Source organism: Harpegnathos saltator, unplaced genomic scaffold (assembly GCF_003227715.2).
Source record: "Harpegnathos saltator strain DR-91 unplaced genomic scaffold, Hsal_v8.6 scaffold539, whole genome shotgun sequence".
Lineage (NCBI taxonomy): Eukaryota > Metazoa > Arthropoda > Insecta > Hymenoptera > Formicidae > Harpegnathos > Harpegnathos saltator.
The window spans coordinates 156,693-176,089 of NW_020230359.1; the positions used below are offsets into that span (position 1 = coordinate 156,693).

Consider the following 19,397-nt stretch of genomic DNA (forward strand, 5'->3'; position numbering starts at 1 on the left):
TAACTTACTCTCTTTTTTTGTATATTTAATATAATTTATAATATTTTATAATATAATTTATATTCTCTACATGAGAAAATCTCGTACATATATGAGACGCATGTATAATACACCGTAACATGAGGTTTTCCACTCGTACACACTTCAGAAAGAATGTTTTTTAATGAATAGATAATTCACAATAACAATTTGTTCGTTATGACATTTACAGCTCTTGACTCGTTCGTTCTTTTCTCCACACACTCACTTAACTTTTCACGCAGACTTTTTTAAACCAAAAATGAGAGTTTGAAGCTTGTTTGTTTAACTGTTACGGGTGCTGTTTCTCCTGAATATCGAAGGCATCTACAGGACAAAGCAGCTGTGTACCGTTTTTAAGACGATTGCTCATTGAACGATATTCCGCACACGTCACACGCATATATTTGGATTGTATAATATTCTTATGCTATATATACCTATATAACGTTCTCACAATACATACAACACATTGCGTATACGTACACAGTTCAACAACCTAAATAATCTAATGTCAAAGTTTACGACGCGGCGGTAAACTACCAAAGATATATATTAATTTTAAGCATTAGTAATTACAGGCATGTGTAAAATATCAAGGCCTGCGAATGAACGAATCATTTCAAAACTTGCGTAGCCACGGGTATAAATATGCTGGCGACGTCTCTTACAGCTGTTTTAACGAAAATTTGGTCGAATTTCTGTCAAACACGAAAGATACCTATTTTATGAGAAATGAATGAAACTAGTATTATGAAATTTATCTCCGTATCTTACGCGCCACGGTCCCGTGCGCGTTTCTGCGTCCGTGCAGGACAGACATAACATAGGTGTCGCAATTACTTTCTCACGTGTTTATATATCCCATCGGCTGGATGTTCTTGGTCCAATTCGATCGCGAGATTGTGTAATCCTTTTGTAATGTCGCAATACATACCGTCCACGATCTTAAGGGGCCACCGAAATGTTGTTTTTCACGTTTGACCGACCCGCGGTCGTCCTTCGTGCGTCTAGGTGGCCGTGAGGATGTTGCCTTCAACGCGGTATAACGACTTCTCCGCCGCTCCTCGGCCGTAAGCCACCAGCCACTCTCTACCTGAAGACCTACCGGAGAAATACACTTTCTCGTTCACGTAATACTTACCCGCCTTGAGTAATGTCCAGTTTGTATTCGGATCGAGAACCTCTCCTTAAGCTACTGTTTTATACCTACCGGAGCCCTATGTAATCTTCTCTTTGCTTCTGTCACGCATTACCTGCGTGTCTTCTTCATAGATCGAAATAATACCCGTTATCCTATTGGTAATGGAAGAATATATAGCACGTAACGGTCAGTCTATTGTACTGTATATATCGGGGGGGAATACATTATGCGCGTTTTTTTTAGAATTAATCTTTGTGAGAAATCCTTCATACGTACACAACGTCTTACGCAGCATCGTAATAAAACAATATCTTTTTTATAAAAAAAAAAATTTGTTTTAAAAATGTCCTAAAAAATCTTTCTATTAAAAATGTATTATTCTGTGTCGCTAACGAGGAAATTGGCAGGAGGCTAGAAATATTTTCTTCATATTTATACAGATTTCTCTGACCCGCTTTTGAGCGTAGTTTACGATAACTGGCAATATAGGTTTCTGCAATCTTTCACAATGTTCCGCCGGAATGTACGTCGAAAAAGCGTCACGTACTTGGACTTGCGACCTTTCATTATTTCGCACATGACGCGAGAACGTATTAACGTTATAAGTGACATAATGTTTCATCGTTAAAACATAACACCGATTGCAGTGAGGAATGTAAATATGATTTGACAAATCTTTATTCAATGTTTACAGTCTATGCACGATCGACTTTTCTATATCTGCTAACGTAATGATTCCATCGAGAATATTCTTAATATCTTACGTGTCTCTTTTATAAGAGCTATCTACTAGATATGATAATTAATTATATAATCAGTTTTCAGACGACGTAGAGAAAAGCTTAGAGATTTATTCAATGATGTGCGTAGTGTGTTACATGTCTCTTGTGAAAAATCGATACAACAGTTGTTTTTATAAATTAAATAATCTCGAATCTCTCGTTGCTTATATTTTGCACGTGCCGGAGGAATAATAAATCGTGTAAGGAATTCTTCTCATCACACATTCCCAATAATCATCGGAATCGTGTTCATGCTTTTCGCATCCGGGAAGCGTATCTTTTATAAACCGCGAATCGAACTTTTGCTTTGCCTGTGTAAAGCCATCGAGTCTTTCATACCGGCAATTACTATTCTCGCGTCTTCAAGATCACTAGAGCAATTCAGTACGATTTCAGGGTTAACGTTAGTTGATATCGTTAGCCAGCAACTTTATTCAACCGCGACTTTTCGCGATATATTTGAGGATTTATATTTGCAAGCACCGGAATTAAAATGTTTTTGAACATTCTGCCGAAGAACAATAATATGTGATGAGTTCTGAATGATGTACGATTCTGAAGTTTAATACGTCAACAAACCATAACTCCACTGAGACACTTGTTAAGAACTCCATGGATGTATGATCCGTTAGATTTTCGCAGATAGTCCTACCACGCCGGCATTGCCAGTACCAATTATCACGTCAAAGTCGTACGACGTCCGACGACTTTGGAATAGTGTCTAGCACTTCTTCTTTTGTGTAATGTTGCTTTTGTTTCATGAATTTTATTAGTGAGTTATATATCATAAACAAGTTTGCATCGGCCATGTCTTGGCGTGAAGTAGACGTCTCGTTTATTTATCCGAAATTGTGCTGACGATGCTGAGAAGATGTAGGAAACAAAAATTTTTCTAATATGTCGAAAATCTAGTTTGCTTTTAAACGTCTTGAGCATCTTGAACAGTCATGAGCGAGTCAGAATTAGGTAATATAAAATTGTCAAAAGTTGATTAGCTTATATTTATATACTTTTATTTATTAGGATTTATAATTTATAAAGTTATATAATTTATGGAATCTTTTGTTTAATCTTTGAACGATATGCAGAATTATAGAGTTAGGTAATATAGAAATCATCAAAAAGCGATCAGTTATATAGATTTTATTAGAATGTATATTTTATGAAGATGTGTGATTCGTGAAAATTATTTTCATGAAAATAAGCTGTACATAGTCTAAATTGGATTTAAAAGCAAATGTTTTAATTCTGTCTTTTACTTCATCGTCTTAAAAGAACATGATGTTTTTCCAGCTCTCGTGGTATGCTATCTTGCTTGATCTAACTTTCTGGATAGGAGTGTTCATAGATCCGAAACAGTTTCAGGTTGTTTCTTTCCGCGAAGAAGTGAACTCAAATATTCGCGGAATGTTGCAAACAAATCCATAAAAACACGGTATTAATTTTAAAGTAAGATCAAACATTTTAAACCATTTTTTAAATATCTTGAGCTACGTATATATGAGAAATTGTAGAGTAACTATAATAAAAAATCAGCAAGTGCGTGTTCATAATCGATAAATGAGCATGAACTCCTTATATATTTATATACGTATAACATAAAAATATATATTGTAGTTAACAATAGTTATTAACAGAAAATATAAGTTTGTTTTTCAAAGGAAATTAACATGATCGGTATGTCTTTGCAAATATTTATACGTCTATCAATATTTTTACTACATTTTTTATGTTTCAGTATAAAACATTGTTTTTAATATGTCAGTATTTATACGTCAGTTTCTTACGTCAGCATTTTTATATTCTTACGTCAATATTCTTACGTCAGTATTTTTAATTGGTACATATTTTAATATTGGTACTTTTGAAACAGTTATTGATATTTGTCCTAACTTTGTGATATATATATCTTTCGTAGAAAATACAAATTTAAACAATGATACTTTATTATGTTATTTTAACTTTATTATATATCACAATTTAACACAATCAAATATTATCACAAATATCAAAAATTGCTTGCTTCATTTTTACACAAATGCGTAACTACGTCCGCAAGATGCAACAATATTTCTCTCTTCCTCCCTCCCTCTCTCTCTCTCTCTCTCTCTCTCTCTCTCTCTTTTTTTTCTTTTTTTTAATATATATATATATATTTTTTAATATATATATATATATATATACAGGAATGCGTCTCTTTATATCAGTCGATTCTCATATATTCTATTAAAAAGATTCTGAATATGAAATTGTTACATTATTTTGAAAGATGAATTGATCTGACGAAAGATTTGAGAGATGCAACAATTATTTTTATAAATCAAATCTTTATTTTGAAAAGATCTACGCAAACATACAGATACGAAAAGAAACCCACAAACATACAGATACGCCAATGTATACATAAAATATGATCAGTTTTTTTAAATTGATATGGCTATGAAAGGAATAGTGTTAGACATAAAATAAATCTTAGATAATCGTCATCTTAATAATATCTACCAAAGATGGAAAATATATAACTTAAAAATAATTTAAACGTCATTTTCCATATATCCATGTATGTATTGTGTATTATCATATAATATCACGTATGTATGTATTGTGTATTATCACATAATATCACGTTTTGTATCCTTCAGGTATCTTTCACGATGCACATACAGGAGTATTCAGGAAATTTATGAGACGTTATATAATCGTTATATCTAGACGTATCCCCATTCTTCCTTAATCATATCTGCCAATTTTTCTGCAATCATATAGACAGGTAGATTTGTATGGCCCGCTACAATTTCTGGTATAATAGACGCATCAGCTACTCGAAGTCCTTGAACGCCATTGACCTAAGAAAAATAAATCAAATAAAAAAAGATGTATTCATGGAAACATTACATCTTTTTGTAGTACGCACCTTTAATCTGGGATCGACAACAGCGGTCGGATCTCCTTTCGGTCCCATTTTGCACGTGCCAGAGAAATGATAGATGGTGTAAGGAACTGTTCTTATCGCACATTCCCAATAATCATCAGAATCGTACTCATACTTTTCGCACCCAGGAAGCGTATCGTTTGTCAATTGGGAACCAAACTCTTGCATTGCCTGTGTACGACTCAATTCTATCGCAGATCTTATACCGGCGATCAATGTTTTCACATCTTCAGGATTATCGAAGTAATTCGGCACGATTTCAGGTTTAACATTGATATCGTTAGCCAGCAACTTTATCCAACCGCGACTTTTCGGTTTTAACAGTATCGGAAATATGGTCCAGCCATAATATCTGTTATATTTGTTCCAGATTTGACTCATCTCTGCATCTAGATTCGTTGTTATTGGGAGAAAAGGATCTCCTTTATATGAACCACCGATAAAGATTAACTCTATATCTGACGAACCATCCAATTTTTTTGGATGTTTGGTATCGAGGAAAGCGAGGGCTTCGCACCCACCCGGTATCGTCACTGGCCCCGATCGTCTCATTAAAAAGTCCGTTATAAATGAGTACATAGGATTAATTATGTCCGCTATCTGTATACCTGTCGTAGAATTTACCGTAAATACTAATCCTCCGAAACCTATGTGATCCATCAGATTCTCGCCGACCGGGGCGTCTTTAACGATGTCTATGCCGAGCTCAGCGAGATGTTCCGCCGGCCCAATTCCCGATAACATCAGCAACTGAGGTGATCCGATGGCACCCGCGCACAAGATCACCTCGTTTTTCGCAAATACGCGGATAGTTTTACCACCCTTGGTGAACTTCACTCCAACCGCTTTATTTTCGCGACGGTCAATGAGTACTTTTTTCACTGTGCTCTCACGTGTCACGTGAAGATTTTTCCGAAAGCGCGCCAGACTTAAATACGCCCTGTTGCTACTTAGTCGAGTGCCGTTTTTAATCGTAGTCTGTAGATATGAGAATCCTATCGTGCTTTTACTGTTGTAGTCCACCATCAAGGGATACCCCAGTTCTTTGCCAGCTCGTAAAAAAGCTTCCGCTAACAGTGTGTGAGTTTGTGGATACGTGATGTGCACTGGTCCGTTAGTCCCGTGATATTTGGTATCCGATCTTAGCTCTGGAATGTCCATCGTTTCCAGCTTTTTAAAATACTTGAGGACGTCTTTGTAGGCCCAGCCGTCGTTGCCCATCTTTGCCCAACGATCGTAATCTTTGGCGGCGCCTCGGGAGGCGATCATATAATTGAGCACACTACTGCCACCCATTACTTTCCCCCTTGGCCAACTGCAGCTGTTCTTGTTCATGCCGAGACAGTACTTGTCCGATGGTTTAGTTTGGTACTTCCAATTGATCACATCACTTAACTGCAATATATGGACTAGCAGCGGTACGTCCATGAGAAGATTCTCGTTAACTCCGGCTTCTATCAGTAATACTTTAACATGAGGGATCTCACTGAGCCTCGTGGCTAATGTAGCACCCGCGGTACCGGCACCAACCACTACGAAGTCATACACGGCTTCGTGTTCCGGGGTTACCTCTGGTATTTGCTCCTCTAAATAATGTTGACCTTCATTTAGGAAGTTCATGACTCCTAGACTTAGTCTGAAAAGATTAGCAGCGGGAATACCAAAAATGTTGTATGGATTTTGGTAGTCGGTCGACTGTGTCTGCCCGCCCAATTGGAACGGCAAAATCACACAGATGATACTGGTAAAATGTAGGAGGCTGCGCGATCTGCGGAACATGTTGGAGTGGAAGTTGTTCTTTGTGTGTCTCAAGTGGGGAAGAACGATAGGGAACTGCATCTGGATCGATGTGTGCCTGCATATATACCTGTATTAAGATCCATCGGCCGCACAGGTGTCACTGCTAGCAGGTAAACACTTTTAATAAGAAGTGACTAATAAATCTCGTAAAACAGGTCGTATCTAATCGTATCGATGTGCGGTGTGTGGATCTTGATTCCTCCGAGAACCTCCCACTACATAGAAACGTGCTTTCGTATCCTCTCTCATTCTCCTTTAAAGTATATGTTATTTTTTATTAAATTTTTTTATTAAATTCTCTCTTGTCTCAGAATTTGTACATTTGTCTTAGAACTGGGACATCATAAATTCGAAATATATCAAAAAAGTTTTATATATATATATATATATATATGTGTGTGTGTGTGTGTGTGTGTGGAATATTCATACTCTTTGACATTCTCTTTCTTCTTAGCTTATATTTGAAAACAGTTTCAAGCATAAGCTAAAATGTTTTTCAGTTTGCTTTTTTACTTGTGTTTGTGTTCTTTAGCTTGTATTGTAAATTTTGTTTTAAATTTTTAAATAAAGGATATACTGTTTTTTTTTTAATTGAGCAATTTTTAATGTTAATAAAACTGAACTAATATTAATATAGAACATAAACTGAAATTACAATACGTTTGTGTATAAACTGCACAACATGTCACTCGTCGAACTATTTTTTGCATGCTTATCTATAAAGAAAACTTATGAATTTCTATTATGTGAGAAGAGAGGAAGATACATGTACTTGTTGCGTGTACGCATGCTGAATAACAAGTATGCACAGACACGAATCATGAACTTCTGATTAAACAATTATATAATATAAAGATTGTAAAAGAGGACAGTATAGTGTGAAAGATATTATCTTAATTTCTTATAATTTTAACTCTGTTATATTTTATTTTATCACGGTGAATTTTTTGTAATATTAAAAACATTAAGAGCTTTCTTATAAAAATAAGCATTTTTATCAGAATGTCTTTTGTGAATGAATGGATTCCGTGAAATTAACATTATTAATTTATATTACTACATCAATGCACACGATATTTAAAAAAAAAGAGCGATTGTAGTGGTTGAAAGATATGAATTTAAGAGTAGGAGAACTCGTTTTTGTAATTAATTCCTTGAAATTATTATATTCAAGTTCTTCTGTCGGATGTTAATTACGTTGAATATTACGTCGAGAAAGATCTGAACTATGCTAAGACTAAATGTTGAATATAACAATAAAGTGTGAGTCACGTTAATTGGCAGAGTAACTTTGTAACATAATAATTTTTTGTTTAAAGCAGTTTAAATTAAAAGTTTAAGTAGCTTTAGAAAGCATAGAATATATTGGTAAATAGCATATCTGCTGATGAGGCAATATCTATATCATGTCTTAATATCCATGAGGCAATATGCAAATATCAGTTAGTATTATTGGTTTCACGTTGGTTCAGTATCACGTTATAGGACGAAGATTGCTACATATATACATGGAAAGCAGACTTAAAAATTATACTTAATAGTTTAATACATTTTTATTCAATTCCCTTATTATTTAATAGAGATATAGTATTATCATACACAAACCCACACACATATTAAAAAAGTATTATTACATTTATCATCATTTATCATTACGTTTCCATAGCAAAGAATATACGCTCGCAATTTTCTTCACAAACTTTCTATATTTTTTGCAATTTCGAGACAATCAAAGCTCATCATCTAATTGATAATAGTACTATATCATTTACTAATAAATTAGAAATTTATTTATTTTACTAATTGATTATATTAATAGGTAAATTAGAAATATGCCGTGATGAAGATACATTGTGAAAAAAAAAAGTGATTACGAAAAATTTGCGGATTAATTTGTTGTTAGTAAATATTGCGATTACGCTTCGTCACATCGATATCGATATCACTACGAGTTTTAATATGAAATTATATTAATTAATATTAATTATATATCAATTAATATTAATTATATATTAATTATTATTAACTATATATTAATTGATGGTACGAAAACGTAAATGTTTGTATATACTTATAGTGTCCAGTGATTATGTAACGCAAGCGTCCTCATTTTTTGAAGTACCTTACCTCTTCTCAATTTTATTTACCAGTTTCTCGGCGCTCATGTTGATCGGTATATTTATATGTTGATGTAATTTTAGACATGATGTGGACGTCTAATATTCGTAGTTCTTGAGATCAGTCACTTGCAATATATTGCATCATTAATTGATCGATATTTTATATTTTAATATTCCTTGCCAATTTTCAAGAACAATATTTTAAGTATTCTCTGGTACATACAGTATCTCCAGAATTTTCTCTCTTTTGCTACAACATCTGTAGCAAACGTTTGGCATTGATATCGTTGACATTCAACGGAAAATTACGTCGACGATGCTGAGATACTGCAAAGTGTGTAGCATGTTTAACAGAGCATGATAGAATAATAACTACTATTATTGAAACGTGAATAGTAACTATTATTATTGAATTTTGGATGTCTCATGGAAAGAAACAGTACAGAATGAAATATGCATCGATATACTCTTACTATCGTTACTTTATATCATTACAAGATATTTTGTGCACAACCGCTTTTGGCAAGCATACTCGCGACGATAATTGCAAAACGGAAAAGAAATGCTTTGAAGTTTCAATGACAAATACTTTATATCAATATAATATCAATATAATTTTTTAAGAAGTACCAGCGTCAGTCAGTCACTATTTTCAATTATTCATAATTTTGTAATAAACAAAAAACGAAATCTAAAACTTTTTACAAGTTAGAGTCATGCTTTTGACAATATATATCCGAATTATTAAACTCAGTATTTCTCAATATTTATCAAATTTTGCTATAGTTATTATTAATTATCACAATATTTACATTAATTTTATATGTTAAACTCTTGTCTCTTTTAGCATCTTTATTGCACTTTTTTTGTTCTCTTTTTTTAATTTGGTATTATATATGAATGGATAACTGATCGAAAATTTTTAGCAACTACCCATTTAGTGAGTGATAAGACATTTATCAGAAAGAGAGAGAGAGGGAGAGAGAGAGAGAGAGAGAGAGAGAGAGAGAGAGAGAGAGAGAGAGAGAGAGAATGTTATAACAAGAAGAAAAACAGATTTCCATATTATAACGTTATTTATTTTACAACAAAAACATTTTTAACAGTTTTTAAATTCACTTAACTAATATGCGAAAAAATTTTTAATATTTTACGTAAATAACAAGTCAACATGCCGTAACATCCCGTATGTTTATTACGGTTAGTAATAATCATCTTACAATTATGTAAATTGTATAAAATTATACATTTAGAACGATCTTCGTTCGAAAGAAATTTTTCATTTACTTTCTTAACATACACTCTAAACTATGGTATGGCACGAGAAACAATGGAATAACTCTAAATTATACCTGAGAAAATTTCGTATTTCACATTTTGTACCACATATTGTCTCGCGGTTTTATGCTTCAACTGGCCTACGAAGTTTTATTATTGAAAGCATCTTTAACGTGCAAGATAATAAAATGAGACTGGATTTTCAGAATGAAACTTTCCTCTCATTATTATCACCACAATGACTATAACATTTTTGTATCACAAGGACTACATTATAATGATACGGATCGATAGAAAAATTTCCATCGTCAAGCAGAATATAAGAACACATTCGTCATGAATTTGCTAACGTTTTGCTAGATGCAGCACATGACATGAAAAATGCACTTTGCACATTATGCTATTAATATTATTAGTTGACAGTTATATATTGGTCATCGTGTTACGATCAATTGAAAATTGTTATCATCATGTTATCGACAAGCAGAAATAAATGCAGGTAGAAATGAAGACATGTGCGTTACTGTTAACGAATCTAATCAGTGCATCGATCGTCAAGTGGTGAGCGCTCAAGTTCTTGGATCTTGTTGATAAATATCTTTAGATCTGTTTAAAACTCTCTAAAAGTACAAAACAATTAGACCTAACAGAGGGGAAGAGGGAATCAGAAGTGGAAGCGCGTTTTTGGAATGCGGTTTGTTGCAATGAATAGTCCTTCATGTTCACGTTAAAAATCCCAAACATTGATTTCAGAAATTTCTTTTTTTTTTATTTTACAAATTAGAAAAGCATCAAGATATTGATGTCATTGGATCAACCGCGTGGCAGCGTGATAGATCTCGAGGAAAAGCGGAAAAAAGTTAAGTAGCAAATGTTCCGAGATTAGGTAACATTGAATCCGTAGCACATCTGATTACTACCTGCACCTACTTTCTTATGTGCTCTTGAAATTTTTGTGAAAACGTATATAATCGGAACTCTACTTATATATCTTAAGCATCGTGGAAATGTCGATTTTTATAAAAACTATTGATCTTGGAATATTTTGCTATGTAACTCTTTTTCTTCTTTCCTTCAAATCTATCGCGCTGCCAAGCGGTTAATCAATCCGATGACATCAACATTTTTATGTCTTCTTTTTTTTTAATTTGGAAAAATAATAAGAGGTATCTGAAGCTAAAGTTTGGAATTTTTAATATGAATGAAGAACTATTAACCAATCGCATTCCAAAAGTTCATTTCCTCACTTTTGGTTTTCCTCTTGTAAGAGCTTATTAAACAATCAATGAACGTCGATTGCGCCGAATACAATCAGCGCTGCGTTTTTTTAAACGGATAATGTTGAAACAACAGGAAATCGATAAGTGAATAATGTTTACGCACGAGTACATCGCATGATTATATCGAATAGATCAATGTGAATCGCAATACATTTAATGTATTCCTATCGGCTACGTGCTGTACTCCGCGATATACGGCAGATATACGAGTCCTGAGTTAACATAAAATTGCTTGTAGAATGAACACGCTAAATCAACCAAACAGACATGCACCATGTGTCCACGGTAATACATTCAATTACACACTGAATTAATCACAGCATGTGTATTCGATACACAAGAAGTACCGCAACAAAACATCTCGAAGAGCTCTCTCATTTTTGCTTTTTTTTGTTCGTTCTTCCCAAGACGGGAAAGAAATTTCTTATTAGCTCCACAGACAGTCGCACTCGCTCACGCGCGAAGGAAGTAAGACGTACAATTATTTTATTCTAAACAGGATTATCGCTCTCCCCTCAGCGTCCATCTTTGGCTCGCGCATACTTTCACGATCGGTTCCTGGCGACGGTCAGAGCCAGTCCTGCTTGATAAGATCAGCACCTTTCTCGGCGATCATAATGACGGGAGCGTTCGTGTTGCCGCTGCTAATTGTCGGCATGATAGACGCGTCGATGACTCGAAGACCCGCGATACCATGGACCCTCAGTCTCGGGTCCACTACGGCGGTGGGGTCCGTCGACGGGCCCATCTTGGCGGTGCCTACGGGGTGGTAGATCGTCATGGTGATGTGTCGAATTTGGCACTCCCAGTAGGCGTCAGAACCAAACTTGAGGTGTTTGCATCCCGGCAGTTTGACGCGATAGACTCTCGAGCCGAATTGCTTGAAGACCTTCGCTTCGCTCACTCTGATCGCGAGCTTCGCACCCTCGATCAGGATGGCGATGTCCCTCGGGTCGGAGAAGTAATTCGCATTGATGATGGGGCTGTGAAAGGGATTTGAGCTTCGTAGTCGTACAGTACCTCGGGACTTGGGTCTCAGCAGTAGAGGCATGATAGTCCAGGCGTCTTTGTTGGCGATCGGCCTGTAGACGGTGTTGTACACTTCGTCCGTCAGTCCGAGGACCTTCCGCACTTGCACACCCGCGTCAGAATTGATGGAGGCCGGCGCCATGTGGAACTGGACATCCGGGTAGTCTATGGACCGATTAGCGTACTTTGTGTTGACGAAAGCGTAACCCTCGACGCCACCCAGCGTCGTCATAGGACCTCTGCCGTTGACCACGTAATGCATCGTCATCGGAGTCACTTGAAAACGACTTTGAACTATGGCGACTGGCTTGTCAATCAGGAACGTCAGACCGCCCATGCCCACGTGGTCCTGCAGATTGTCGCCGACCCGGAGGTCCTTGATGACTGGGATACCAACGTGTCGCAAATGTTCCCTCGGCCCGATGCCCGAAAGCATCAGAATCTGAGGACTATTAATAGCTCCCGCCGACAATACGACTTCTTTACGCGCTCGTACTATCTGCCTGCGATCGTCTCTAACGAACTCGACACCGACCGCCTTCATCGTCAGCGGGTCGATTATGATCTTAGTCACGTGGCTATTCATAGCCGTATGGATATTCTTACGCAGTCGGACCGGCCGCAAGAACGCCTTCGCGGTGGAGCACCTGTTGCCTCTGCGAATAGTCCCCTGCGATATCATGAAACCCGTCTGTCGTTCGCCGTTGATGTCGCGGTTCTCGTATCCTATTTCTACGCCGGCTTGAACGAAGGCGACGACCAAGGGTGTCTTCCACGGTGACTCTTGCACCGTCAGGTAACCGCCGGTCGCATGGTAAGGACTCCTCTGCAGGTACGGGTTGCGATTGTCCTCCGACTTCTTGAAGTAGTGGAGAACCTCGTCGTAGCCCCAGTCGGGATTACCCAACGACTCCCAGTGGTTAAAGTCGTGCGCGTTTCCGCGAACGTACAGCATGTAGTTGAGTACGCTGCTGCCGCCCAAGACTTTGCCCCGCGGCCAATTGCACCGGCCGCCTTTCATGCCCAGGCAGGCTCTGCCCGTGGGCTCGGTCTTGTACTTCCAGTCGAGCTTTGTCAGCTGCAGGTACGCCGCCAACGACGGCACGTCCGAGATCTCGTTCTCGTCCGGGCCGGCCTCCAGCAACAGCACATTCCACTCTGGTATCTCGGAGAGTCGACTGGCGACCACAGCCCCGGCCGAGCCGCCGCCGACCACCACGAAATCGTACTCCGCGTACAGAGGGTACCTGTTGATCGGTCGACTCTCGGGATCGAGCTGATCGTAACGATAGTAAGAGAGACCCGCTATCAGTAGCGGCACGAGCCACAAGCCCGTGCCCACCAGGCCGATGGCGCCCTTCAAGGCGGACGTCACCACTATCGTACTGAAGACCATCCTGAGGAAAGCGACTCGATCTCGCCTTCAGAATTTCTCGAGGTCTCTCAGTCTCGTCGCCCCGTTAGTCCCGTCGATTGTTGTCATAATAGAATGTCGGGCGGCCTCGTGCCGATCTTTTCAGTCCCGCGAACGTCGAGGGGCACCTCGACGTTTATATTCCTCATAACGCTTCTATCGGTTCCGGTGGATTGCCTTTGTACTTCTTCGTCCTGCAACGGAGAGATTCTTCGTCAATCTTTTTTCGTTTAACAAGTACTTCAGGGTCAGGTTTAGGCATCGTTTATTTTGGGATTGAAATTTGGGAAGGTAACATTGTCGGACGAAGGTTTCTTCTTCGGAAGAAGATAGAGATAGCTCGACTTTGAATTTTTCATCGGAAAATTTTTTTCAAATACAAATAACCCGAGGTAGAAAAGCAGGTTTGAAATGTTGAACATATAAGACGCATTAATTCTTATTTGTTGGATCTAAAGTACGTCATTTCTTGGAATACTTCTTGGAAATTGATATATGTGCATATTAATGGCCTTTTTGTATCGACAACAAAGTGCACAAAACAGAAGAAAAATATTCAGTTTATAAGCAGACAGTTATTTTGAAATTGCCTGACTGAAAAAGAGGGATTAGCTTTGTTTTCAAACTTTTTCATTAATATTACAATCACGTGACTTGTTTTTTACGTGACTTTGCATATTATGTTATGTTTTTTGTTATTGATATTTGTCATTGATATTTAATTTATTTCTGCGTAACCCAATGACGTAGTCATTGACGCAGCTAAGTTTCACGAAGAAGAGGGAATAAAACTTCGTTGAGTAGCACAATTGACGTAAGCTAATCGTCGACGAGCTCGCTCAGGTCGGCTAATGGAAGCGGCGAGTGGCCGCTTCCGCTAGCGGAAGGAAGAGCGGACGTCGCGCAGCGTGGAACTAGGAAGTGGCGAGCTCTCTCTCTCTCTCTCTCGCAAAATTAAAGACGGTCATGCGCCATTGGTGATGCGGATTCAACGAACATTCAGCTTTAATAGGGAGCTATAGGGCGTTCGGTGGCCGATTGTTTCGATGGCCGCGTGTAAATCAGCGGGTAAACGGCGCACAAAGTTATGCTTCGATTCGCGTCGGAGGTACGAGATGGTGATCTCATAACGGGGAAAGGAGAAAGTGTTTCACCGGTAAACCGGTGTGAACCTCTGCCTGACTCGTTTCCTTCCACGAGACTTGTGATTACGTTATGTTGTCTGCCGGCCCCTCTTCATCTCTCCCCCCCTCTCTCTCTCTCTCTCTCTCTCTCTCTCTCTCTTTCTCTCTGTCTCTGTCTCTCTCCCCCCTCGCTCTGTTCTTTTTTTCAATTCCATCGTGCAATTTTCATTGTCGACCTAAAATCCGCGCGCAGTCCTGACCATGACAATATCTCCGATCGGCAATTAGATGCTGAGACAGGTGTATTAACCCATATATACCTTTCTTCGTACGACAAGCGAAGCGTGAAATCGTAGATGTTGCTAAATGCAGCGACAGGAATTTGAGCTCAGTTTGCCGTTCACGAGGCGACGGCGTCCTTTAGCTGGAAGAAAGTCACTTCAAGGAGCAAGGGAAATTTCAAAAAGCAACTGCAAGTTGAAATTGTCACGAAGAGGGAAAAGAGAAGAAAGGAATTTGATCCGCTCACTTGCACCTAACCAATCGCTTTCCGCGATAGGACGGTCCTAATTCTGTAATTATCCCGACAGTCGAGGATTTCTACGCTTCGCACGTCGTGACTTCCTCAAAGGCCTCGAGGACTTCCTCCTCGGCGCGCAATATTCGAAATAATTGGGATGGAGTGCCCCTTGTACTGGAAATTCTGTTCCAAGGCTGTCGATTTCCTACATGCGAGATGCACTAAAACGATTTTATGGTATTATCGGGGCGCGGTTTCCAGGCGCCAATAAAGGCACGGCGAAATAAAATCGCTACCGTCGCGAGAGCGCGAGAGGCGCAAGAAAGAGAAGCGAAAAAACGAGGAACACGCCCGGCAGATTTCACGTATCACGCACGGAAAGCGACGCGGAAGCTATATCTCCGCTTTTCCTCAAATGTTTTACTTGAAATTGCTCGCCAGTCGTCGGACGTGGTTGCGGCAGAAAATCGCCGAGAGTTTAACCGGCAGTATCGTAAATAATCGCAAATAATGCATGTGCCGCGACGTGTTGCTGCAATATCTGCCATTCGCAACGACCCGTTGGCGTAATTAGAAAGGAAGCGAATGCACATTCATTCAAATAATCCTATCGATCTTGCTGTCTTCGTCAAATCATTCCGTATTATATTTCCAATGAGTTGCCATCTCTCTCGCGCCGTACATAAAATTTCATCATACGATTAAGCAAGTATTTGCTTTTACTCGGCATGACCTTTCGTGCGATCTCGTAATTGCGGGATGTCGGCAGGCAACGCGGATTAGGAAGCATCAAGATGCGACTTTTCGAGGCGAGTTTGAAAATTCAAAACGAGACAAATGTCAGTCGGTGGAAGCGCATTTCCGATCTACCGATATATATATATATATATATATATATATATATATATATATATATATATGCCAAAATGATATTGGCGAAAATTCGAGTATTACGTAACAGCCTCCTGTGGGTAACTTGTCCCAAATACTTCGGGTGAAACGAACGTTACTCGTCTCGCAGCGGATCAGACCGGTTTGTGATGACTCGGTGCGCTCGGGATAATCGTTTCTGACACATAAGTGTTGGCTGTCACATAAATTTCCTTTCATTGCGGCAAACATGCAAGAAACTCTTTCGTCGGTCGATAGATCAATATGTGACATTAAACCAAGTGGACTTTTACTTTTTAAACGCGCATCACGCCGCGAAAAAATTGGCGGCTTCGATCGGCTGGAGTACAATGGCTGAAACTGAAACCACTTTTATTTGTTTCGTCCGGTGCGGAGAATATAAATTAACGTCAGAATCAAAACAGTTTTCGCTTTTTGCGGTTTTTGCGGAGCAGGTCCTCTAATGTATCTTCGATCGAACACATCGAATTGTAAATCATTGTAAATAATTTATATGCTGTAGACAATGTGTGCCGCTGAATCAAAATCTGTCTCTTCACTTTGCGAAACATGAAAAGACGTCAGACAAGTTCAACCAGCTGGGATTATCTCATTTGTCATAAAAGTAACAGTAAGTTAGTTATCGTGTGTGTAACAATAAAATTTAGCACATGTACTTACGACACATAATTCCACGAAGCATTAATAATTCATTAACACGCTGACTGTCACAGAGAAATAATGTCGCTCATTCTTATTATTTTTTTTATTCTCTATTGCGTTTTTGTGTCACCCATCAGTCACCCATAGTGACCTTTTCCAATTTAATGAGTCATTTTCTTGCTCATTTACTTATTCCTGCATAAGTGAGAGTCAAATCAGTAATTATCACAAATCAATAACGCATCATAATTCACGTAACACACTGCAATTCAGCGGCAGAATTTGTACTTGTGTCGTTTTTTTCTCACATGCCAATCATCGATAGCATCCTATCGTTAACCAGCCGAGATTGTATCACTGCCCGATCGGAAAACAGCCTTCCCGTGCAATCCTTGCGAGAATCCTTCACTCGGAGAACGATATCACGGAAACTGACGTCCCTGCTCAACAGTCGATTGATTTTAACGCGAGACTCGCTCTCGATCGCGAAAACGGAAGAACGTAACGTGCGTACGTGCGATCACTGTCAAAAGCGTCGTCGTCCGCGGTAACTGGATGATAGTCGAATGAAGCCGCGATGAAGCCGGTAATGACAGTCGAAAGAGCGATACGGTACTGCACCGATATACCTCCATCCGTTTCACTCTCACCTTCCTTGTCGTATTCCCCCTCGTGCTTAGCTTTCCTCTTATCCTTCCCGAATACTCCCAGCCACACTTTGGCAGTGAAAGTATTCTCTTCCTGTGGTGACTTACGCACACCTACCTACCTACCCAGCTACCTCTACCTACATTCTTACTTACTTACCTACCTACCAACCTACCTACCTACCTACCTACCTACCTACCTACCTAATCTACCCAATCCTTCTACCCAGTCCAGGAGAATGTACCTGAGACCGAGCCTGGCTATATCGTAGAGAGACGGTACGATCTCATAATAGAGCCAGAGACCGCGTGCTTGCTTCCGCGATGAGCTTCCGCGGTGACCTTTACGACGTTTAGAACGTAGGCACGCGTAAAACGCGTGACGTATTCATTTTCCCTCGAAGTATTACTTTTAGCGGAAAAGAGAGAGAAGCTTTGCGATGAGGAGGAGCAAACCGAAGTATGGAGTAGACGACGATTACGGAGAGAATAATTATGCCATAGCCACGGCGCGTTATTATCGAGGCGAGGATAATAAGGCGCTTCTCAGACGAAGTCTCATTTTCTTTTCCCGACGAAATTCACGGACGACTCTCGCGACTTGACGCGATTTCGACATTGGGCGTTCGTTACGCGTCACTTTCGGGCGCATAATGCACCCCGGGTGGCATGTTGAAACAGCCGACGTTACTTAAACCGTCTACGTGAGCGTCAGCACGAATCGCGCTCGTTATGTATCACGACACACAGATTTTGCGCACGCGTCAGCGCCGCACGAGAGCGGCGGAGACGCACGAGAAAGAAAGTTTCCTTACAAAATAAGCCACCGCTTCAATTGCCTAACGGTTTCGTCTCGGGATTTTCTCGTCGCCGGCGGATACGTGACAGCCGCGACGTCGCTCGATCTGTTCGATCGCGCGCGCCGAGACGGTATCGAGGATACCGCGCGACTTTTTCGAAGTCGTTTTTGAAGTTGCTGCTCGAAGTTCCCGCCCCGTTGTGCGCGCAGACACGCGTCGACGTTACGCGACTGCCGCACTTAGCCGGCCTGTTCTGTTCTACCGTAACATCGATCATGTAATTCGTAATTCGAGCGCTGTATTACTACACACAGGTGTGACACGTGTGGAGATATGCCAACGGACGTGTGGTTACCACGAGCGCGAAGGCCGTTCTGAATGCGCATTCTGACGTAACTCATCCAGCCGAACGCATAATTATCTCGCGTCTAGTGCGCGAGAATTTTGTATCGCGCTTAATCCTATGCGCAGTGTTTATTATCTCTCTCGTTGCGATGACTCGCGCAACAATGTAATTATCGTATTTTCTCGTTGCCGTTACGCGACTCGATCCCGCGAATGAATTACCTCTTGTCTCGCGTCTTTCAGCTGACTTGTATTTCTCATCGCGCGCACCTTCGCGCCTCTTCGTGTGTCCTTTCGCAAATGGAAACGGCAACGTACGCGTGTACGCTACGTCGTGTACGCTTTAGTCAATGTAAATGTCAGCGCGAAAACGGAAAACGCTAGAAAGCGCCGGCATCAGTTGGACAAGTTGAACGTTAATAAGGAGATTATGACAGAGCGCGAGCATATGCCGCAACCGCATCTCGCCGCGCTCGCCAGACGGACGAATCTTCCTGTTGTCTGCAAACTCGCGCTCCTCCTCGACAGCGCGAGTCGCCGCGACTCGAAAGCGACAGAGACGCTTGCCGAAGAGCCGTGTGTCAACTAAATAATTGCCGGGTGCGCGCCT

General features: G+C 39.8%; 2 protein-coding genes across 2 annotated transcripts in view; one reads left to right on the forward strand and one right to left on the reverse strand.

Annotated features, from left to right (window-relative positions):
- Flo2 (flotillin-2) overlaps window positions 1-19,397 on the forward strand; it is an 84,677-nt gene that overhangs the window by 7,117 nt on the left and 58,163 nt on the right. The gene's annotated exons all lie outside the window — the stretch shown is intronic.
- On the reverse strand, window positions 4,252-19,073 carry LOC105183524 (uncharacterized). The gene is given in 4 exon segments (XM_011141739.3): window positions 4,252-4,790; window positions 4,859-6,506; window positions 11,852-13,991; window positions 17,014-19,073. Coding segments are annotated over 3 exon segments (3,714 nt in total). The 5' UTR covers window positions 13,780-13,991; window positions 17,014-19,073; the 3' UTR covers window positions 4,252-4,652.